Source organism: Aptenodytes forsteri, unplaced genomic scaffold (assembly GCF_000699145.1).
Source record: "Aptenodytes forsteri isolate BGI_AS27 unplaced genomic scaffold, ASM69914v1 Scaffold405, whole genome shotgun sequence".
NCBI classification, from domain to species: domain Eukaryota; kingdom Metazoa; phylum Chordata; class Aves; order Sphenisciformes; family Spheniscidae; genus Aptenodytes; species Aptenodytes forsteri.
In genome coordinates this window covers 379,690-404,187 of record NW_008795481.1, presented here as the reverse complement: position 1 = coordinate 404,187, position 24,498 = coordinate 379,690, and the positions used below count along the sequence as shown (strand labels likewise).

Here is a 24,498-nt window from a genome sequence, read left to right as displayed (position 1 = left end):
CTTGTTACTGATCTCCATTTGGACATTGAGCTGTTGACTGCAACTCTTTGGATGTGGCCATCCAGCCAATTCCTTATTCATTGAATAGTCCATCCATCAAACTCAGTTCTGTGAGTAGCCAGCTCTCTAATTCCTCAGGGGCAACTAGCTCTGTGGTCTGTACTGAACTGGAAGCCATCCCTCAGAGAATATTAGTTTTCACTGTTTTATATTGTATATGTAGACACATGGACACACAAATAATACATATATAAAATTAAAAGTCAATCAAAGCACTCCTATTTCCCTTTTTACCTAGTACTCAATATTCAATCTGAATAAGAAAAAGAGATCTTATTTGGAATAATTGCCTTCTTGATAAGCAGCTCAAAGCAAGTAAGGAAAAGAAAAGCTTTTCATTTACATTTAAATAATAAAAAAACTTAATATAAGAAAAAGAATAGAAAATAAAATTAAGACATAGCACAGCAGACAGGGTTATGGCAGCTGAGGTCCAAAACTGCTCGTGCCTTTGGCAGTTGATCTCTCTGAGACCAGGCAATAGCTAAGAGAGCATTTCGATCAGCTCCAGGAAAATGCAATTCTTCTCCAAACACTTGCTCTCCCTCAGCTTTTTCAAATTAAAAAACCCCCACATCTGGCAAACTGCATTTTCTTCAGATCACTCAGATTAAAATTCCCTAATCAACTCCAATGGTATGCCAATGTTCTTACTTGGAGCATGTTTTTCCTCTGTCTTAATTCTCCCCATGTGTCTCAGAAATGAAGCAACAGCTTACAAGCTGTTACGGTTGCAATTTCTGGGAGAAGCAGTTGTCAAATTGTTGGATTCATGTGACTGGATCCTGTGAAGAGTGCAGTACTACCAGCAAACATTTATTTTCAACTTCTCATATAGAAGACTAGCACCTGTATATGAGATTGTATGACATTCTTCCACTACAAGAGTTAAACAGAAATTTTTGGTTCACATCGAAACATCACTAGTGGTCATGAAGTGCAGCAAGAAAAAAGTTTTAATCACCAATAATGCTTTGGAAATTAAAAGCTACCCTGATTTTGGGTCTCTTTCTTTGTAGGATCCTCATCTTCAATTACCTTGAGTTGCTCCAGGACCATTTTCTTCATCATTGTCCCCGCTATAAAACTGTGCCTTTGTTTTTGAACTCTCTGAATAAGAATCTAGGCAAATGAGAAAGAGTGTGATATTAGATTAAACTCTCCTTCGCTGCTAAGACTGCATCATGAGGAAAAGAGTAGGCTACAGCAATAGCACCCAAGTCAAGCAGATTCTTGGGCAGTCAGTATTACTCCTGCAAGGTAAAGGGCTTACAGTAGAATAGCCAAGAATCCCTCAGGGGCCCCCGAACACCTCTCATGGCTCATGGGGGAGGCAAGCCACGAAAGGGAGAAAAGCAGTTCACAGGAGGAAGCCTATAGAGGCACATAGCCACTGGGAGGGAGATACAAATTATTCCTTTATTTGTTCCTGCTTTAAATAATTGCAGTGAAAGCCTTTTTTTGGGGTTTTTTTTTTGGGAGGTTTTTTTGTTCGTTTGTTTGACCTATACTGATCTATGCTCTGTGGCTGCAGTGAGGACAGCACAAAATGAATTGTCCCTAGGAGAGGAATTGGCAGAGTGCAGTGGGCTGGAAACCCCTCTCCTCAAATCTAGGAATTTTAATTTTCCCAGTAGATTTGGGAGCTGCAAAGTACCAGACTGGGACCTGGGCCACCATGAGGAATTTTCCCTTGACAAGAGCAAGACACACAGACCTGAGAGGCCAGTTATGCCCTGCTTTTCCCTCATCAGGTTATAGTCGATCTCTTCATAGACAGCCTCAGTGAAGGGGTCATAGGATAGTCTGGAACCTGAAAGTAAAAGGCAATGATCACTCACACAGTCTCTGCTCATACCCAGGCTGGGGTCCTGAAAAGGAGAAATGACCTAAAGGGGTCTACATGGCCTGGTTGGTACCCAGAAAGTCACCGAGAGGTGCTGACTGAGGATAAGCACTGCTGGGCTCTTTCACTGCCAGATGGTAAGTGAAAATCTCATTGTGGCAGCAGATGCCATTCATCTCAGTCACCCGTCTCCCCAGCCTCCTCAGCCAACTAAACACTCGCCAGCCATGTCAAGGAGGCGTTTCATACCAGTCCTGAGGGACCCACCTCGCTGCTGTGCCCTGGCACTTTGGATCTGTCCAGCAAGAATGGCAAGGACCAGGCAGAGAAGGGCCCCCAGGATAATGCAGATGATGACAGGCGCCGAAATTCTCATAGTCTCTGTTGCAGGGCGGCGGGGAGGATCTGAATGGAAATGAAGAAGCAACAGGTAGAGAATCAGGTGACCCAAAGGGCTCCTCCTCTGTAGCCTCCTGCTGTGCCCATGCTAGCAAGGTGAGGCAGGTCACCTGCTGTCCAGTTGTGGGTCCTGCTCAAGCAGCTAGAATTCAGCAGCTGGGGATAGTGCCACTTGGCTCTCCTTTACCAAAGGCTGTGGGACATGCTTTCTGATGAGCTGGAATATACTGCTGATTTACCTGCCATGCAGTATCAGGGACATTAAATTCTCATTTGATGGGAGAAAGAAAGGCGGAAGAAGGAATGTTTTACCTGCTCTAGTGGGTGATGCTGTTGTTTCTGTCATACCTGCAAAAGGAAGGCGAGTCCAGATTAAGAGGCAAGTGTGAAAAATAGGGAGAACATTTTCACATCATTTGTGAAGTTCCTGCAGTCAAAATTATGAAGGGGCTAGTCACTGGGATGTACGGCTGACATAATATTCCTCTATCCACCTCCTTCCCAGATCTGTGTAATGAACCAAAGGACCAGTCACTAACCGGAGCAATCCACAGCAGCGTCTTCCTTATGATCACAGTTTTTGCAGAACAAGGTCTTGGCAGGACAGTCCCAAAGAGACAGCTCTGTTCCTTTACAGTGGACCTCCTCCAACCAGATGGGACCAGTCCCTTCCCCAAAGGCAGCTTCACTCAGAGCAGACACAGCAGATCCGCAACCCAGCTGCCTGCATACAACATTAGCATCTGCCACATCCCAGGAATCGTCACAGACTGTTCCCCAAGAACCTTGGTGCCAAATCTCCACTCTGCCTGAACATCCATCCTTTCCTCCTATGACTCGTAACTTTTCCCTGTCTGCAAAACACAGAAACTTTCTGTATTGCTGAAACAGCAGGAAGGTCCATAGGGACGAATAAGGAGAAGCAAAGAGGTAGAGGTACCTGAACAACTTGTAGAGTTTGGACACTCAGCAAATGTGGCTGGAGACGTTGCTTCTTTTCTTCCTGCAGAATTTAAATACTGAAGTAAATAATCTGATTATTCTCTGAAAAGAGTGAGGGAGTATAAAATGCCTGAAAATTGATTATCAAGTTAATTTTTTACTATAATATATATGGCCTATTTAGTACTTGGTGGATCATTGTTTGGCTATTGCTGTGAATTAAATAATCTTCCTGATTACTATGCTTTCTTTCTTCTTGTGTGAGGCAGCTGCAATCCCTTTCAGGAGATCTGAATGCCATCTAGAATTCATTTATATTATAGTGGGAACCCACAGGTATGAAATACTGTCATAAGAGCAGGCATTAGAAATGGATCTTTAGAACTGAAGAATTCATACACTTGCCCATGGCTATGTGCATGCATGTGTGTACATGCACATATGCACTGATATGCCTCCATACATGCAGAAACACATACATGCCTCTAGACTTCTTGAGAAGTCTGATCCTAATTCAGATCTCACAGACTGACTGTGTATCATAGATTTTTGCTTTAAAAATACGCAATGGCACCATCCTATCAGGGACTTCCCTGGGATTTCCACTGGGTAACTGCACTTGGTGACACTCATGTAATTTTAAGCCACTCATTTACATCAGGGATATCGACAAAGAAAAATGTTTGTGCCATTTGCATGAAACTAGAAATAATATATACCAGATAACAAATGAACATGAGGTAATTACTACAGTGTCCATATAAGCATGCATGAGTTTACATATATGTCTGGAGAGTCCTGTACAGATGCATTTCTAATTACCAGTGCAAGAAATATGGGTCTCTTCTGCTCGGTTATCACATGACTGAGGATCCCAGGGGTCTGACTGACATTGCCAGAGAGAGCTATGTTGCTCAGTGCACTCAATGTGGTCCAGCCACGTGGGCCCAGAACCTCTGCCATATTTGAAGTCTGTTGCGATTTCCCCACCATCTCCGCAGTTCAGGTGTTTGCACACAGTTATTGCAGTAAGTTGAGACATACGATTGGAGCAAATGCTCCCCCATGTCCCATTGTAGAAAACTTCTAGCCGCCCAGCACAGTCATTGCCATTCACCAGCCTCAGATCCAGGAACTCTAGAAGTGAAGACATAAAAATGGAATTAGAGGGGCCTGATTCTGCTAGGAACTTGGCTGTGATGAGTGAAATCCAGAATCTGCTAACAGTCCTGTTCATCACTCTCAGTGAGAAAGTGCCAGAGGAAGCCACCCCAAAAGTGACAAACAATTAAAACCAAAAATCGTACAGTGATCCCCTCTGGTTAGCCAGCATTCACCAACATCTACATAAACAAACAACAGTGATGGCCACACCCCACAGTTGCAGGCATATTTCTTTGGTATGTTGAAGCATAGGTGCCGTGTGCTCCTCTGATTTGTTGAAGTTTTGGTGTGCAATGACTTGTTTACAATAATTTCAGAGTCAGCTGGAATGGCTCCCCTGCAGAAGCACAGGGCACCCCTGCAGCCTCTGATGACTGAAACCCTGCCAGTTATAACCAATACATTTCACCCCTCACCTCTGTGAAACACCTATTTAAGAAGTTTTTGAACATACATCCATTATAAACTCTACTTTACCATCATCATAATCATAAAATGCATACATTATAAACTCCACCCTTAGTCCCAGACAATAGGTATTTACATTGTAACAATGTGCACATATAATCAATAAAACACTACCTCTTATTCTGGGAACCACATTATAGGATTTAACATCATACCAACCTCAACATATTTTTATTACAAAATTCAGATCTTGTCCCTGCAAAACACATGAACAAGAACATTGTTTATGAGGTAAAGTAAGATTACTCTCTCCTATTTACTTTATGTAAAGGCACACATTTCATTGTTCTTTTTCCAAAGACCAACCAGTATGTAAACCCTGCTCTTCAAATTACTTAATTCATCATATGCTAGGGCTTTGACAGCCAAAGGTGTTTGGTCTTCCTCATACTATTGATTTGCTGGCCATTGACTTAGTAAATTCAACTAATCCCGGTCCGGAGCTTGAACCAATATGTGCAGATTGGCAAAGGCACAGTAGTCATTTTTGCCATGTAGTTGTGGTTGCTTTTCCCTCAGTAGTTTTGAATCCTTGAAGCTAAAATTCAGGACAGCTAGTCTAGGGCATAACCACAGTGACTGCTCTGTACTCACTTAAGTGGCACTCAGACACCCTCTGCATATGCAGCTAGGACTTCTTGTTCTAGGGGGGACTAGTTATTTTCTGCTCCTTTGTAGCTCTGACTCCAGAGTTCCAATAGTGTCTCTCATCTCTTGAGATGCTCATTGCCACAAACTCCATTTGATGCTTTTCTTTCCTGCATGTGTATATAACAATTTTTTTATATTGCTACCTACCCATCTTGGTCCTAATGCTGTGGCATGGACTATCTTATGCTGATCAGCTCCAAAGCTTGCTGGTGTTCTTCTTTCCACTCAAAATGAGGCTTATTTCGGGTCACTTGATATGTGGGTTTGGCCAATTGGCTGTAACCAGGGATGTGCGTACATCAAAATGCAGTAATGCCCAAGAAGGCCTGGGTTCTTGTTTATTGCATGGAGGTCCATGGTGTTTATCCAAGCAATTTGGTCAGCTGGCATGTATCTCCATCCATTTTGCATCCTAAAACCTGTATTTCTTGAGGGGGCCTTTTTACTTTGGAGTGCTTAATGGCAAATCCAGCCCTGAGAGAGGTAATGATTTTCTACAGCCCTTTACTTAGTACTTCTGGAGTTGTTCCTCCAATCAATGCATCATCAAGGTAGAGGAAAAGTTCTTTGGAATTCTGTTGCTTTAAACTTTGGTGGATGATGCCATGGCAGATAGCAAGGGCTGTGTTTCTACCCTTGGGACAGCTGGTTCCAGGTGTACTGCACACCACTTAGGTGAAGGCAAACTGAAGTCTTGCTTCTTTGACCAGTGGGATTGAAAAAAAAAAAAGCATTTGAAATATCAGTTATAGCATACCAGATGTATTCTTTAGTTTCTAGCTCATACAAGAACTGCAATGTGTCTGGAACTGTAACAGCTAATGGGGGTGTGACTTCATTCAGAGCTCTGAAGTCTATTGTAAACCATCATTCTCCCGCAGACCTCCACACAGGGCAAAGAGGACTATTGTAAGGTGACTGTGTGTTTAAGACCACCCCTTGTTTTTCCAGGGAAACAATTATTTTTGGGATTTCATTGGTGGCCCCTTGGTCAGTTTGATACTGCTTTCAGCAAATTACTTGGATTGCCAAGGGACCAACACCTGGGTCTATTTAAACAAATTCAGCAATGTTTGGGTGATTAGAGAGTCCTAGGGAGTCCCATAGCTGGTTCTCACCTGTGCAAGCCACACTGCCTATTCCAAAAAACCTGAAGCCTTCCTGGTGTTCCTGAATGCACCATCTCCAGTGATCAAGAAAGTCAATGCCAAGGATGGCAGGCGCAGTAGGGCCAGTGGCAACAAGTAAGGTGTACAAAACCCATCTATTCAAGCTTAGGTTCCCTTCCTCCAGAACTGGGCATGTTTCTCCTCCAGTTACTCCAAGAACTATTTGTTTATCACTGCTACACAGAGAGGACAATAAGGTTCACTGAGCGCCGCTATCACTAGGTATCCACTAGGGCACAACATTGTTGAGGCAAGGGTGCCTGGCTGCCTTGTCTGGACAGTCTGATAAATTTGGTTATCTTCATCCACTGCCAGGCCAGGGGAGAACCCCGCTGACGCAGTAAGTTCAAATCAGTTGTCAGAGCAGTATGTGGTCCAGAAGTGGGGGTAGCAGAAGGAAATGGTTTAAATAAGCTCTCACCTCTCTCCTGTGCTCACAGTGCTAGGTTTATGAAGGGCTTTTCCTCCCAGTGTCTCATATTGTCTCCCTTTTCTTTCAGATACATCCTAAAGTCCCAGTGTGTTAGAAGGGGACATGCAAAATTCTCATTCTCTCTTCGTGTTTTTCTTGAGATTGACCATAATACTGGATCCTCGGTATTATCCTCATCCGTGCTGTTAGCTTGTACTCTTCTTCTGGCATCCTTACTCCAGAATAGTATATATAGGTCACTCCTTGACCAACAGGGCATCCCACCAGCTGGTACCAGAGGGCCATTAGTAACTGTGCCTAGCCATTGGAGATTTCAAGCCCTAGCATTAGTGATCACAAGCTTTTCAAGGTCCCTCTCCCTTTGCCTGTTAACCACACTCCAGCAGTCCAGGAAACTTCAGTTGATTATCCCCTTCTTCCCAGTCCTTTCAAAGGGGTATTTTGTTTGTAGGATCAGCACGATTAGGCACTGCTCAACATATCTCTCCATAAAATGATCCCAAAGCCCTCCTACATTGTCCAGAACAGTGTTTACAAGTGTCTTATGCCCAAACTCCCCAAAGTCCTGCTGTCTCAAGCTTTCAGCTGTTTCTCATCTGCTCTGGTGTCCCAGCAATGCCATAGCCACTGCAGAGCAGTGACTGTAAGTTTCTCCACATTTCTCTATTCATTTACACTCAGAATAAAGACCCGTTGAGTGGTTGCGGTCTGGGGAACAGCGTACCCTTTTCTGTAGGGCTCCTTAATTATTGTAACTAGGGCTGCCTGAAGGACTCATTTTTCAATTCATCATAGGCCCCTAGTTTCCCCTCCCAAGGTGTCAGGGTCCCCCTCCAGGTCAGTCAATTTAAGCTCTAGGTGCTTCCACAAGCAGCCTGAAGCTTGCAGTTTGACCATTTCAGTGCTACTAGCTGCTAACTTCTGACCAGAATCCTCCCTTTTGTGCTGAGCACTAGTTAACACCACATTTACCAGACCATTACTCTGACAGAGACTGTCAACCAGATTCCCCAGCTCTGCTAAGCTGTCCCAGTGCCTCTTGAAGACCTGCTGTGAGCACATGGTAGGCTCTGGTGTACCCCACAGCAAAGCAACACACCACTGACTTGGGGTTTCACAGGCAACATAACCCCTTTGCATCTCCCAGGCTGATATTCTTGGACAGAAAAATATCCAGGCTCCAGGCCACTGGAGTTCTTCCCAATCACCTTCCCCTCCAACAAGGTCTGTCACACACTCCACCGGCCACCGGTTTACACATAGTTTGTACCCTCTTCCTCTCCCTCCCCGACAATGAGTGTACCACTTATACCACACCATGACAAATTTCCAGTATCGAATCAAGGCGTGTACCACTTATACCACACCATGACAAATTTCCAGTATCAGAATCAAGGCTTCTCTGGAACTTTGAAGTCACTACAATTATTCCAGACCCAGGGCATGCCAGGTACTAGTGTTGCCAGAGTGTCTCCCCCATTTACTGTCTTCTATCATGGGCAAAACAGTTTCCATTTGGGAAATTTAACTTAATTTTATTTTTTGCACTTAACATAATCTTAATTATTGCTTTGGGTAATGAGAAAAAAAAAGAAAAAAATTAACAATTAAACAAATACTGAGGGAAACACCTGTGATCCACTCCATTAGTCCTAACTTCCTTGGTTTTCCCTCCCAATTCCTTCAGTGAGGGTGGCACTGCTGCTGCTCCTTCCTTCTTACTCCTTTTCCTCTGCTCCAGCATGGATGCTCCACAGGCTGCAGTCCCTTCAGGGGCTGTATTTGCTCCATTGTGGGCTTTCCAAAAGCTGCAATCCCTTCACTTGGTCCAACGTGGGTGACCAACTGCTGTCCACAGGCTGCAGTCCCTTCAGGGTTGGTACCTGCTCCATCATGGGCCCTCCACATGCTGCAGTACTTCAGGGGTTGTACCTGCTCCAGTGTGGGTTCTCCACAGTCCGCACTCCCTTCAGGAGTGTATCTGTTCCAGTGTGGCTTATCCATAGCCTAGAGTCCTCTCAGAGGCATACCTCCTCTGGCATGGAACCCATGTCTCCAGCCATGTCCCCAGCAGTGTCTTTTTCCACTTCTTCATTTCTCCTCTCTCTTGCAGCTGCCACTCTGTCTTAAGTATTCAGGAGGAGATCCACCATATGCTCCTCTGACTGGTTGATGCTTTGGTGCACAGTGGGTTGTTTCCATTGGTTTCAGAGCACGCTGTAACTGACTGTAATGGGCACATGGAATTGGATGGCCTCCTCCTGCACAAAGAACAACCACAGCCCCTTTGCTGTGGAAACCTTTATGAAACCCTCCAATTTATCCCCCAAATATCCCAACCCACCACACACTTTTTGTGTGTGTGTGTTAATGAAAAATAAGGACTTCTGTAGATACTTTGCATCTTGGTGGGACCAAGAGGATGTGCTGACAAACTATGCTTGTAGTCAAGAGAGAGCAAGAGGCCGTCAAAGCAAGTCTCCACTATTCTCCACTTCCCCTTCATGTAACCCTCCCCTTTCAACCCACAGGCTCAGAAATGGATCCTCTGAACACACCTGAGCAGAGGACTCCAGCATCCTCTTTGTGTTGGCAGTTGTGCTGGCCCCATGCCCTAGAGGGACATGCCCAGAGATCAGATTCAGCCCCAGTGCAGTTCACATCATCCAACCAGATCTGTCCTGAGCCTTTGCCATAATGAGCAGAGGCAAATGCCTTGATGGCATGTCCACATCCCAGCTGTTTGCAAACAACATTAGCATCTGATAGATCCCAGTTGTCATCGCAGATGGTGCCCCAGATGCCGTCATGATAAAGCTCTACTCTCCCAGCACAACGCTTTGTTCCATTCACCAGCCTGATCTGTCTGCTACCTGCAGGAAGAAAACTCAGCTGTCAACATGCAATATAATGATAATACACAGGTCAGCGTAATGGCTGTATGTTTAAAGCACTTTTAAAGCATCATGTTCTTGTTATATCCCAGTTCTTCTGTTATGGTTTCTTGGGCAGGACTCCTGTGATGCTAAAACTGCATAAAGGGAAAGGCCTACTCCTGCATCAGGTAAATGTTTGAATAATTCCTGTGAGATGTTGCAAACAAGAAGGAGTTTCTACTCATACTAATTATATGGGGAGATCACCTTATCTTAGAAAGCCTGAGAAGCTGTTTTCTATCTAAACTCATTTAGTTAGACAGAGACAGAGTCAGTTTCTGTTACAGATGGGTTACAAAATAAAAGAAGAGTAGAAACAGTTCTAATTTACTTTAGAAAGGCTGCAGGTATTTACAAATATAGAAATGTCACAAATTAAAATCTATTTAATACCCAAGTGACAGTCAGAATGTGTGGCAGTCATGGCCAAATTAGTGTTCTTATGATTTCTGTATTCTATTATTTCTTTTTGACTCTGTGAGATAAATTGTTTAAGAAATTCAGATGAAGAAAGCATTATATAAATTACATGTGCTTCCTAACTGTCATTTGTCCTTTAGAGTATACAAGCAGATGGGTATCACAAGCTCAGACCCATGCCTATTTAAGATCTGGGCGAGACCACAGCACAAGGTGGGCTAGAGGCAACCCAGGCAGCACAGTAACTCACCTGAGCAAATCACACCAACGTCTTCAGCAACTCCTGTTGGCACTGTTTGAGAATGGAAGGTCTTACAGAGCATCAGCTGAGTCTCATTTCCAGCACACTGGACACTTCTTAAGCCCACCAGACCCATGCCTCGCTCAGGCCTTGGAAGGTAATAGGCTTTCTCAGCAATTCCACACTGGAGCTGTCTGCATACCACATGAGCATCCTTAATGTCCCAGTCATCATCCAGGACTCTGCTCCACATGCCATGGAGAGAGATCTCAACTCGCCCATCACAGCGGCTCTCACCACCTGAGAGTCTGAGTGATTCAGCAGGACCTGGGCTCAAGAGAGTTGGAAAATGTATTGAATAACATCTACTGCTCTTACTGCAGTAGAAATAACATGCAGGAGAGAGATGGAAGACAAATCTCTATGTTGGTAAAAAAATAATTCTCACCACTGGTTAAGGAGACAGCCTCTGTTAAAGCTTTGTTTGCTTTCATGCACAGAAGGGTCTGCAATGGGAAGTGAGAAAGGCTTCCCCAGCTCAAAGACTAGAACCTGTGAGGAGTCAGGCACATCTCAGCAATGTGAATCCCTCTACTAAGTGAAGTTTTTATGCTGAAACTAAGGTTGGAGGGGTGGGGGAAAGGAATGGAAAGGAAAGGGCATTAAAGACAGGCTGACATACCAGACTTACTTGGCAGAGTGAGATCACCAATGCTGCTTTGTTCTGAAGTTGCACTACCCATAAAAGGCCACTCCTGACTTACCTGAGCAAACAACAGTGGCTGCTTCTCTGGCTGAACAGGTTGGATTGCCCAAAGTCACTTGAGCACAATCCCACAGACAGGACTCTGTCCCTTCACAGTGAAAAGCATCTCTCCATACAGGCCCATTCCCGTCCACAAAACGGTCTCCTGTCTGGATTGACTTTGCATAGCCACAGTTCAGCTGATGACAGAGAACACTGGCAGCTTGCAAATTCCAGTGGGAGTGGCAGAGTCGTCCCCATGTGTCTCCATGGCGGATCTCCACTCTGCCAGAGCATGTGGTTCCATTCACCAACCTGGCCCCTGGGCACCCTGAATATAAGAGAAAGCAAGTACTGAGATGTCATGTTCGTAACTGCTCATGGGCATGACCTGAAAGTGACTGGGAAATGGGAATGAGTTTTCCTTAGCATTCAGTAGTAAAAATGACTCCACTGGGCCACTGGAAGTTCTGTACTCATAACTAGACTTCAGTCCACCCTATTTTACTGAGAAGAATGACTAGAAAAGAGGATCTGGTCCCCTTTGCAATTTTTAAACTCAGGGCACTAGGTTTCAGGGCTCTGGGTGAACCAATAGACCTTAATTTTTCTGCCCAGCCTCACCTAGGGCCTCCAGCTATGCATCCTCGGGCTACTGGTCCAAGGCCTCACTTAAACCTGGACCAGGCCTTCAGTCTGTGACTGGTGTAACTGTCTCCAGTCTTGTCTCCTGCTACTCCTGACTGTACTCTCCAGTTGGACCCTACATCTGATTGGCTACTTTGCCTTGTCTGGGACTGTCCGTAGACCTTGTTATCAGTAATTTCCTCTGTCCTCTGTGCAGATACTTTGGATTGTGCCCTGATGGGTTGTCTGTGACAACCCATCTGAGGACAACTGCCTGTGTTGTCCTCACCCTCTGCGCCCAGCTCATCCTACCTTGTGGAGCAGCCCTGTTCTTGCTGTTCCCTGACACTAGGAGCATTTCACAGAAAGCAGCCTTGTGGTACAGGTGAAGTGCAGCCTCAAATCCTGGAAATGCCTGTAGCAGCAGAAAAAAGATGGAGCTTGGCTCCACAGACACCCTCTAGATTTTGGGTCCATATTTTTCCTCAGAGAAGGAGTTTTTCAGTTCTCCTCTTAGACCTTTCCACTGCTCACCTGAACATGCCACACGAGCATCTTTTCCAGCAGGGCATTCATCATGACCTAGCACATTCACAGGACAGTCTCTCAGGCGTGAGCTGTTCTTCTTGCAGCTGAATGTGCCATTCCAGAAAGATCCGAGGACAGTCTCTCAGGCGTGAGCTGTTCTTGCAGCTGAATGTGCCGTTCCAGAAAGATCCATTTCCTTTCCCGAAGGACTGTCCACTTGGTATCAGTAGGGCAACTCCACAGTCCAGCTGCTGGCAGAGGGCAGTGGCAGCTGATAAATCCCACAGGTAGTCACACAGCATTCCCCACGTGCCTCCATGAAGAAGCTCTACTCTCCCTGAACATGTGGTACTGCCATTTGCCAGCCTGTACCCACCATAGCCTGCAGGAAGAATAAAGGAACTTAGCAGTTAAATTTTTTTTGGTGCTATTGCATTGAAAATTGTAAGAGAGGTCTAGCTGCAAGGAACTAGCACTCACTATGTCTCAGGTTACTGGGAGGCATGTTAGGCCAGGATGCTCATAAGCCAGCTCTGAAAAAAAAAAGTCTTTATTACCCATGTTGTAGCCTGCACTACATGACTAAAAGTCTTTTGACTCTTGAAGTTCAGTCTCTCCTCGTCTGCTCTGCTCTCTTCTCCCCCCACAATACTGCTGCTACCTTGCAACATCTTTTCTTGCAGAGGCAGTTCCAGCATTGCCTTGCATTTGGAGCATGTGAGAAACTCAGAATAGGAGCTACTAGTAGCACTTTCTTAGTAGTTGGTCATCTCACAATACCCGGTAAGCAGTAACTGCACTGTGCAATTCTCAACTTTCATCCATGCCACAGTATAAGGTTCTGAACACAACAGGACATGCCCATCATTAATTATTCACAATAATTTAAGTGCAGCACGGGTAGGACTGTGGTGTCCTACTGCCAGCCCCATGCAGTCCCTCTATCTTCTCACACTGGTAACACCCTTGCCTGGTCCTTGCATCATACTCCCTCTAATGAGACCTGGATTTCCTCTCTGAGCTATGACTCTTGCAAGACAGAGGCAGGAGCCAAGACCTGTCAGTTACTGATACCTTAACTGGGCCGTTTGGCTGCCATAGCTCCTCAACCAGTGCTCCAGATCACCATGGCCAGTGGGACAGTGTCCAAGGCAGTCTTGAAACAGACTGCAGCCCTTTGACTGGGAAACAGACATGAACTGCAGTCCTTTCCAGGCTTGTTTTGTGGCAGGGTGTTGCCAGCAGCTCTGCTCCATGTTGAGCTTACCCCTTTTGATTTGTGCCCTCAGGAAAAAAGTTGTGTTTGCTAGGTCTAATCATCACTTTTGTAGTGGGTGACAATAAGTTAGCTGTATTTAGAGCTCCCAGCAGCCATGACTGTATGGTGGTTTTAAATAATGTTACCTGGCAGTCACAACTAAAGTAATCCAGGCCTCTGACAACTTTTTTTTTTTTTTTAAATAACTTAAATTTGTAACTTGTGCCTCCTTTGATCTTTTGGAGGTATGGTACCTCTCCCAGTTTTATAATTAACTGAAGTGCCAGGGATTAACATACACACTGGCAGCACAGAAAATAAATTCTTTTCTCCATGTTCCTGCTTGTCTGCTCTGGCTATCTCTCCTTTTATGTATATGAGAAAGACATGGAAGGAATTGTCAGCACTATTGAGTGCATACCTCTAGTAGCATAAAAGAAATTACAGCCCTTTCGAGATCCACATCCCTGGTGCAGAAGTGAAGTGGTTAGAACAGCCAATGTTAAATGCAGATTCTCAGTACAGTGAATGAGAGATTGTGGGGCTGCTCTCCATTACTTCCTGGCCTTCTCTGGATGGCTCAAGGCATGATAGGGGAAGCACCTAAGAACCCTGGGGACCACCAAAATATACAGAGGCTCTGAACTGCGGGTCGACAGGAAGAAGACATATAGGACACATGTAAATTACGTCCATCGGTCCAAAGTCTCACCTGAACATATAACAGTGGCATCATGAGAGCATGTCTTATTATGGTGCAGCATCCTGGGACAGTGTGCAAGGTGAGTCTCATTCCCTACACAGTGAAACTCTTCTTGCCAGATCAGTTCATGTCTGTCTCCAAAGTGAGTTCCTCTCAAGATATCCACAGCCTGGCCACACTCTAACTCATTACATATAACAGAGGCGGTTTTGAAATCAATGTATGAAAAACAGACTGTAGCCCAAGTTTCTTCTTGCTTTACTTTCAGATGTCCTGAGCAGGCAGTGTGCCCTCCAGTCAGACGCATCCCAGAGAAACCTGGAAAAAAACCCCAAGAAATCCAGCATCAAGGGTTAGTTGTACTGACCTAATTTAATAACTCCCATACCTTCATGGGCAAGACACATGTCACTTCTCTGAGGACCACTGACACATTTAAATAACCATGGTGGCAATTCCTGTATGCCACTGACAAGAGAGAAAATGGTGTGGGGGAATGCTTATTTCTTAGTATGTGAAAATACTAAATCCTTGGAAAGCTCGGAAGGAGGGAAGTTTTGAACATTTGCCAAATGCTTGAGAAGTAACAATCCCCAAATAAATAAATAAATAAATAGCCATTTACTAGTGTGGTTCCTCAAGACTTCATTATTCAAATGAATAGGAAGCTGAAGTGCCCCAGAAAGAGGAAAGAGGAAATGTTGCACCCGTCTTCAGAAAAGGCTAAAAAGACAGTCTGGAGATCTACAGGCTGGTCAGCCTCACTTCGGTACCGGGGAAAAACATGGAGTCCTCCTGGAACACATTTCTGAGCACAAGAAGGTGAATGGGAAGAGTCAGTATGGATTTACCAAGGGTAAATCATGCCTATGTGACCTTATTACTTTCTCTGATAAAAGTGACTGGATTTGTAGATGAGGGGAGACCAGAGCATGTCACTTACCTCACATTTAGCAAGGCCTTTGACACTGTTATGCACAATATTCTTGTGTCCAAACTAGGATGTTACAGTCTGGGTGGGTGGACAACTACATGGTTAAAAAGCTGATTGGATGGTCAGGCTCAGACAGTAGTGATTAGTGGGTTGCACTCTACCTGGAGACTGGCAACAAGTGGAATACCACTTGTTGGGTCTTTCCTGGGACCTGTTCTGTTCAGCATCTTTACCAACAACCTGGAGGAAGTGATGGAGTGCATTTGGGGGGTGGGGGGAGATAACCCCAAGGGCAGAGCTGCCATTCAGAGGGACCTAGACAGGCCGGATTGATGGGCTGACAGGAACCTTATAAAAATCAAAAAGGATAAATGTAAAGTCCTGAAGCTGGGAAGGAAAAACCTCTTGCAATGGTACTTTATCCAAAGAACAAAACCAAGCACATCTTGCAGACGAAGGCAGCCAAACAGACATTGGATTTGTTTGCCGTTGCAGACTGTCCTGTCTTAGCTTACATGAAGATCTGGAGAAGAAGGGCAGTTGTATGGCGTAACACAGCATTTTCTTGCTTGTCCATCTACACCTGCTTTTTTAGCCCCCATTTCTGGTCAAAGACAAGTTTAGCACAGCTCTCCTGTTGTCTGGGAGAGCTGTGGTAGAAAGAAACAGTGTTTCTTTTTCTGTTCTATGTCATTTATTATGTCTATTTCCATTCTATGTCATTGCTGTGCCCAGGCAAAGGAGACATACATTTGTAGCCAGCAGAAGACTTAATGCTGGTGCAACTTGCTTTGGCTGAGCAGAGGCCACGGAGAAAGTGTTACCTCTGTGCAGTACTTGGCTTTATTCAGCTGGGACAAAGTTTGACCTCAACCTCGTAGCATTTTTCTGTTATACAAGGTTGGATGACTTCTTACCTGAGCAGATCACTCCAGTATCAAAGTAATGAGGGCAGCTAAAAGAACCCCATCCTGTATGTGAGCAGTTCCAGAGCGTGGATTCATCACCACGGCAATCAACTCGATACAACCATGTTGGTCCAGATCCTTCTCCAAAAGGAGCTCGATTAAGGGCCTTAACAGCAGATCCGCATCGTAGTTGCTTACAAACAACCTCAGCATCTTCTATGGTCCAGTCACCATCGCACACAGTTCCCCACTTCTCCTCATGTTTTACTTCCACTCTCCCCGAGCAGGGGCCAGTTCCATTTGACAACCTCAATTCATCAGCACCTTCATACACAGAGACAGAACAAGGTTATGGAAAGGACAGTGCCTAATCACAATTATCTATTGCAGATGGTTAATGAGACTATTATTACTCTTAATTTGCTCTTAAATCAGACTTATTTAGTTCACCTTTGTAAATAGTCCAACTTAAAGTTTTTTTGCAGGGAGTTGTGTCTGTATTTACAAGTTTGAGCTAACCACACTGCTAAAATATAAGTTATTTCTAATGACAGGCGAGCTTTCTCTTCTGACCTATCAGGGCTGGGAAATGCTGAGTAATGTCCCTGCTGTGTGATTCACAAAGGCTTCAACAGAAACTCCTCCTTTCTCTTCGTTGTTCTGCCATGATGACATCCAGCTGAAAATGTTCACTGGGCACCAGTTTCTTCATTCCCGTGTTCAGTATGGTGTGAAGAAGCAATTTCCCATGTCTGCCTCAACTTCTTCCTCTCAGACAAACTATTACTTGCAACTCAGTGTCCCAATACTCTTTATTCTTTCCCACCTCTCTTGCCCTAGCCACGGGGTCTCCTAGTCAGGGGTACCCGATGAGAGAAGAGAATTACTCATGAGGAGTGACAAGCTATCTCAGGAGATGCAGCAGCATAAGCAGAAGACAGAGAGGTAGGTCTTTGTGTTGTTCTTCATGCCCCACCATCTCTTGGGGTGGGGCTGATGCCCAAAGAACCCTCTTTTCCTGCTCTGCTCCCAGGTCTGCCTCTTTCCTTTGATATGGATACGCATTTCCCAGTCATTTTACCTGTGGACTCACAAAATAACATTACAGTCATCGCAGAGTGCTTGATAAAGAGCCTGACAGAAGAGGGAAGATGCACATGTTGGTTTCTTGCTTTACAGTGTTGTACTGCTACTATAGATGCTTCAAATATTATACAGTAGCTTAGCACAGGGACTTAAAGGCTAGAAAACACAGGGAGAATTTTGTTACACTCAAATGCAGGAATGATGGTGGGATGCAGAAGCAGTTCTTAGGAAGCCAAGCTACACAAAGGCCTGCTAGGACCCAAGAAACACAGGGGAACAGGTCTGAGTCTGTGACTTACACACAGTAAACATTGGAAAAACCAAAGCGTGTAGCCTAAGATGTAATGACACATAAAGAAAAAAAGTGGACTTGTTCAGGAATTGTCTTAAGTTTTTTTTCCCAGTCAGGAATTTTAAGGTAAGAGTTTTGGAACATCTTTTCATAAAAATGATTCTTCACTTGCAGAAAGGTTCGTATCTGCTTGAGTAAAAAGCATACACAGAATCACAGAATCATTGAACGTGTTGAGTTAATATTCTGAATTGACGTAGACAATGGTTTTCTGTAGATGTTTATGAAAACAAACATTGAAACAAAAAAAAACCCCAAACCTTCTGCTGAATTCCATCAAAACCAGTCACTGTTGTAATTAAACAACAATATGGATGGTATTCATTTGTTAGTTTATGTGATAGAAAGCTTGTCTCCATGTGCAAAGGAGAACAGAGGAACAATGGCAGGTGGGGGAACCCCAATAATCCAGTCAGGGCCCTGCCCTGACCCCTTCTAGGGCTCTCCCAGCAGAGCGATCAGCCCCATTGTCCAGGTGTGAAACCCATCAGATGAATCAACATGAGGGCTTTCCGTGCCACCTTAGAGACTGAGGGGGACTACTGCCTAGAGGGTATGGGACACTTTATGGGATGCAAGAGAAGAGCATCTTGGAATTGCACAAGGCTTATTATGGGATGTTTAGGACAGGAATCAAAGGTGGGGAAAGGGAGAGATCAAGGATGTTTGGGTGGGAGCAAGTGTGGGAAAATAGAAGGGTAAGTGGATAAAAGGACCAGAGTCAATGGGCACAAACTGAAACACAGGAGTTTCCATCTGAACATCAGGAAACCCTTTTTTACCATGAGGATGACTGAGCACTGGAACAGGTTACCCAGGGAGGTTGTGGAGTTGGCTTTCTTGGAGATATTCAAAAGCCATCTGGACATGGTTCTGACAACTGGCTCTGGGTGGCCCTGCTTTAGCAGGGGGGTTGGACCAAATGACCTCCAGAGTTCCCTTCCAATCTCAACCATTCTGTGATTCTGTGAAAAGCAGCCAGTGGTGAGTAAGCAGGCTGCTGGTCAGTATGCTTGTCTGGCTGTGCCCTGCACCCAATCAGCACTGTCCATTGTGTCTTCCTATTATAATCTATTTCTGTTTTCCTCGATGAGGTGACTCTATTCAGTGTGCATGTGTGTGTATGGAGTTCTAAGTGCCAGCAGCTGGAGCTGAACCACAGGTCATAGAAGTACGTGTCTTTGGTGCTGTACTGGTTTTGGCTGGGGTAGAGTTAAATTTCTTCACAGTAGCTGGTATGGGGCTATGTTTTGGATTTGTCATGAAAACAGTGTTGATAACACAGATGTTTCTGTTGTTGCTGAGCAGTGCTGACACAGAGTCAAGGCCTTTTCTGCTTCTCACACCACCCCACCAGCGAGTAGGATGGGGGTGCACAAGAAGTTGGGAGGGGACACAGCCAGGACAGCTGACCCCAACTGACCAAAGGGATATTCTGTACCATATGATGTTGTGCTCAGCAATAAAAGCTGGGGGAAGAAGGAGGAAGGGGGGACGTTTGGAGTGATGGCATTTGTCTTCCCAAGTAGCCGTTACGTGTGATGGAGCCCTGCTTTCCTGGGGATGGCTGAACAGCTGCCTGCCGCTGGGAAGAAGTGGATGAATTCCTTGTTTTGCTTTGCTTCCACAGGCAGATTTTGTTTTATCTCAACCCATGAGTTTCTCTCACTTTTACCCTTCCGATTGTCTCTCCCATCTGTGAATGTTCACTCAACTCCTGCTCAGATTTTGGCTAGCACAGCTCATACTAAGACCTGACGTTTGCTGGGAGCAGTGCCATTAGGTCAAGGGGAGAACACCACATAGGCAGGACAGGTGGCTAGAAAGAGCTAAAGGGCCATTATGCAGCCATTACCACCTGCAGAGTGCTGGCTCCTGCAGCCATCATCTTTGTCTGGCAGTTTCTTCAGAATCTGCTAGCTTATGGAAATGGCATAGACCAAACTTCCAAGCTGGAAGGTATAAAACATCAGCTAACCCAAAAAAGCCTTTGAAGCAGATGCAACAGCAGTTGGATTGCTGAGGCTTTCATGCTTCCCAGTGTGATACTTCCCCCTTCCCAGGGGATGCTCGCACTGTGATGGAGGAGGAAGGATGAGCACTGTCACTGTTGGCTAGGTAACTAATTCTAATTTATTTTTTTCTCATAGGTGCATGAATTAAGAGTTTCAGGTTATAAGTTATGAAACCTTATAACTTGAATCAGTGAATTCACATGACAGACTAGTCTGGGCAAAGGGGAAATGAGCCCTTGTGGTTGTGTTTTTTTATTGTATTTCTTAACGAGTTCCTAAAATAAAGTTTAATTCGCACACTATGTTGTCCTCTAAATTTGAGAGATCCAAACGGACTGTGACACCCATCCCACTAGGGGATAGTGAGTGAGCGGCTGTATGGTGCTTAGCTGCCTACTGTTGTTAAACCACAATGGATGCCAGCAACTGGAGTGAGTGGGGGTACCGCATGTCAGTGTGTGATTGCTAGTGAATATCAAGTTGGACTAGCCACTGAGCAAGTTAATTGGCCTGGGAGACAAGTATGTGTATGTGTCTCTGGGAGTGAGGTAACTGGAGAAGTTGGCTGCCAGAGGGACCAGAGGGTCCAGGCCAACTACTGGAGAGATGGTAAGGTCAGGGGGTCAACTCAAAGACCCATTTGCATGTGTGTCAGTGCATGAGGCAACTACAGAGACTGAGGATCCAGGATCAGATACTGGATGGGCTGAGTGTCTGGAGGAATCAAAATTGTATGTATTTGCATATTTCCCACTGATAGACTTCTATTCTAATCACCCAAAGAGGAAAACATAGACTCATAGAATTACAGAATGGTTTGGATTGGAAGGGACCTTAAAGATCATCTAGTTCCAATCCCCTTGCCATGGGCCGGGACATCTTTCACTAGATCAGGTTGCTCAAAGCCCCATCCAACCTGACCTTGAACACTTCCAGGGACAGGGCACCCACAACTTCTCTGGGCAAGCTGTTCCAGTGTTTCACCACCCTCATTGTAAAAAATGTCTTCCTTATATTCAATCTAAATCTACCCTCTTTCAGTTTAAATCTGTTGCTGTTTGTCCTGTCACTACAGGTTGTGGTAAAAAGTCTCTTTCAATCTTTCTTATAAACCCCCTTTAAATATTGAAAGGCCACAAAGAGGCGTCCCCGGAGCCTTCTCTTCTCCAGGCTAAACAACCCCAACTCTCTTAACCTTTCCTCACAGGAGAGGTTTTCCAGCCCTCTGATCATTTTTGTGGCCCTCCTCTGGACCCACTCTAACAAGTCTATGTCTCTTTTGTACTGGGAACTCCAGAGCCGGATGCAGTACTCCAGGTGGGGTCTCACCAGAGTGGAGTAGAGGGGCAGAATCGCCTCCCTTGACCTGCTGTCCACGCTTCTTTTTATGCAGCCCAGGATGTGACTGGCTTTCTGGGCTGCAAGCGCACATTGCCGGCTTGTGTCCAATTTGTCACCCACCAGTACCCCCAAGTCCTTCTCCATAGGGCAGCTCTCAATCCATTCATCCCCCAGCCTGTACTGATCCTGGTGATTGTCCCAACCCAGGTGCAGGACCTTGCACTTGGCCTTGTTGAACTTCATGAGGTGAGGTTCATGTTTGCCCATTTCTCAAACCTCTCAAGGTCCCTCTGGATGGCATCCCTTCCCTCAAGCATATCAACTGCACCACTCAGCTTGGTGTCATCCGCAACCTTGCTGAGGGTGCACTTGATCCCACTGTCTATGTCATTAATAAGGGTATTGAACAGTACTGGTCCCAGTACGGACCCCTGAGGGACACCACTTGTTACTGATCTCCATTTGGACATTGAGCTGTTGACTGCAACTCTTTGGATGTGGCCATCCAGCCAATTCCTTATTCATTGAATAGTCCATCCATCAAACCCACATATCTCCAATTTAATGACAGGAATGTTGTGTGTGACCATGTCAAAGGTCTTACAGAATTTAAGATAGATGACATCAGTTGCTCATGATAAGGCTATTGGTGCTGTTTGTGTTTGTGTCACTGTTGCGTGTTTGTGTCACTGTTGCATAATTCTGTCTGTGTGGCCAGCCACGTACAGGTGTATATGTGTGTGCATATCTGTATATCAGTATATGTGTGTTACGTATGGGTGTGCCTATTGGGACTGCAAGTTAGCCTCGCTACTCGTCAGACCTCAGGAAATAGAGCTGTAAGTGCCTTTTCTCTTATCACGCTACCAGTTTCAGCAGCCCCTGCACAAGAAAGGTTTTTAAGAAGGATCTTATCAAGCAGTAATCAGACATTTAGGCAGTGATAACATGAGAAAGATACATGCCTTAAACCTTGGGATACAGGCCAACCTGAAATGAAGACAGGTATGTAATTATTTGCTGGATATAAATGCTCAATTGAATTACACATAGAATATTGAAATATTTGAAAGGAATTTTATGTTTCAGAGGAAAGGAAGCTCTGCAGCTTTTGTGATGGAACTAAGAAGCCTGAGGTACTTTTAAAAAATTTAAGTCTGCTCCTTGACAACTAAATAATTCTGTACTCATCACGTTCATCTGTTAACCATTGCTGTCGGCTCATGCGCCCCTTGAACCAAGTTGTTGGATATAAGATTTGTGCTTCTCAGGGAGAAAACTTAAAAGGAGAAAATGGAAAAAAAATGCTGTGTTGGCATTATGGAACCATGTGAATTGAAAGCCACTGGTGTTTAGAGCATGAAAGAGGACACGACAAAATGGGTGGAAAAATGAAATGGTAGAAAACCACATGCAGGACCTTGGTATTTCCAGGTTAAGGACAAACTACAAGCTAAGTGCACACAAGAATCAGGAAGAGCCTGGCCACCACATCTGGGACTTGTCTTCAATTTGATCAGATTTGAATTTCAGCATGTTATGGAACAGGTAAATCCCTGAAGAGGGTTGGCAACTTGTTTTGGGGCCTGGAGGATCATTCAGATTGACCACATAGCTAGAGAAGGTTTACAGGACAGTCACATAAGAAGCCTAGTAACTTTGGTCCCAAAGTAGCACTGTTTCAAAACCTGACACACAATGGGAAATTAATGCAATCATCTATAGGACAGGTTTGATCCAATTGTCAGTGTCCTGAGTGCACTAATAATCCTTAATGGTCTCAACCTTCCCCACCCACACACTCTGCCCATGGGCCCAGGCCTCCATTTAAGCACAGGCCTGGACCTTCTCTCCCTGCCTGTGCTACATTGTAGGTGTATCTGTGTTCAACTCAGGCACAGCTGTGCCTGGCCATGGGCCCTGTTGATCTGCACTCTGAGCCACAGACTGACTTCTCAGCTTGACCTTGGACCTGCCTGATGATCTGAGGCAAGTTGGCAACAAGAGTTGAGCCCAATGTCCTGATTTCGGTTGGGATAGAGTTAATTTTCTTCCTAGTAGCTGGTACAGTGCTGTGTTTTGGATTTGGGATGAGAATAATGTTGATAACACACTGATATTTTAGTTGTTGCTAAGTAGTGCTTACACTTAGTCAAGGACTAAGTCAAAAGTCAAGGACTTTTCAGCTTCTCGTGCCCTGCCAGCGAGAAGCTGGGAGGGGGCACAGCCAGGACAGCTGACCCAAACTGGCCAAAGGGATATTCCATACCATGTGACGTCATGCTCAGTATACAAACTGGGGGGAGTTTGCCAGGGGGCAGTGACCGCTGCTCGGGAACTGGCTGGGCATTTGTCAGCAGGACCACAACAGTCCTTTTTGGCACCCAACGTGGGGCACGAAGGGTTGAGATATCTGACCATCTGACCAGACTGTGTTAAGGCAAATTTGTTATAAGCATTTGGTTTAACGGTCGCTGGTCACAATGTTGATTAATTTACGCTCAAAGTTGCATTCTTGCTTCTCAAAGTTGTGTTATGTAACACCATACTTGCTGTATATGTTCCCTGTTGTGCTGTTTATCACCTCTGGGAGCTGGATTAAGTATATCATTTTGCTGCACTGTGTAACACTACTGGTTTATGATGTGATAAAATTTTTGTTTGTGAGGCTAATTAGTTGTCGTGCTTGCTCTCAAAGTTGTGTCATGTAACACCTTCCTTGCTGTATATGTTCCCTGTTGTGTTTGCTGCACTGTGTAACACTACTGGTTTATGATGTGATAAAATTTTTGTTTGTGAGGCTAATTTTTGTATTTGTACTTCTCTATTTCTACTCAGCATTGTTGTTATCTCTGTACCTCGGGAACCACTTTTCGGAAACTATTAATAATTACACCTTTTACCTTTTTTCCTTGGGGAACCAATCTACGGGGAGACGAGGGGGGACACTTTCCCCTGCTCCTTCACCTTCCCTTTCTCCTTCAGGCTAGTTACAACACCTCTCAAGAATTTTGAATATCCTTGGGATGTTCAAACCAACATAGTCCTATTGCTATATCTCCTGAATGTGGTTCAGGTCTTGTTTAAGGTTAAACAATTGTTGAAGAATACCATCCAGAGATCAACCCTCATGACAGGTGCTGCAGCTACTCCAGCCTAGGCAACAGGCACTGCGGCTGAACCAGAGAACCAACCTGTGCCAGTATGAGTCGCCCCTATACACAAGAAGAAATACACAAGAAAATCAACTCATTTAGTAAGGGATGAAGATG

General features: G+C 44.9%; 1 protein-coding gene across 1 annotated transcript in view; it reads right to left on the bottom strand.

Annotated features, from left to right (window-relative positions):
* Positions 1-16,769, bottom strand: part of LOC103900578 (antigen WC1.1) — a gene marked incomplete at its 5' end in the record, with an annotated part of 23,162 nt that extends 6,393 nt beyond the window's left edge. Inside the window, 14 exons of the mRNA XM_019472593.1 lie at positions 1,099-1,170; positions 1,778-1,866; positions 2,170-2,311; positions 2,618-2,653; positions 2,845-3,159; positions 3,246-3,308; positions 4,070-4,384; positions 9,691-10,005; positions 10,739-11,056; positions 11,494-11,805; positions 12,636-12,739; positions 12,801-13,011; positions 14,600-14,908; positions 16,442-16,769. Of these exons, the coding sequence (XP_019328138.1) occupies positions 1,099-1,170; positions 1,778-1,866; positions 2,170-2,311; positions 2,618-2,653; positions 2,845-3,159; positions 3,246-3,308; positions 4,070-4,384; positions 9,691-10,005; positions 10,739-11,056; positions 11,494-11,805; positions 12,636-12,739; positions 12,801-13,011; positions 14,600-14,908; positions 16,442-16,769 (2,929 nt within the window). The remainder of the gene's footprint in view (positions 1-1,098; positions 1,171-1,777; positions 1,867-2,169; positions 2,312-2,617; positions 2,654-2,844; positions 3,160-3,245; positions 3,309-4,069; positions 4,385-9,690; positions 10,006-10,738; positions 11,057-11,493; positions 11,806-12,635; positions 12,740-12,800; positions 13,012-14,599; positions 14,909-16,441) is intronic.
* Positions 16,770-24,498: the final 7,729 nt, after the last annotated feature.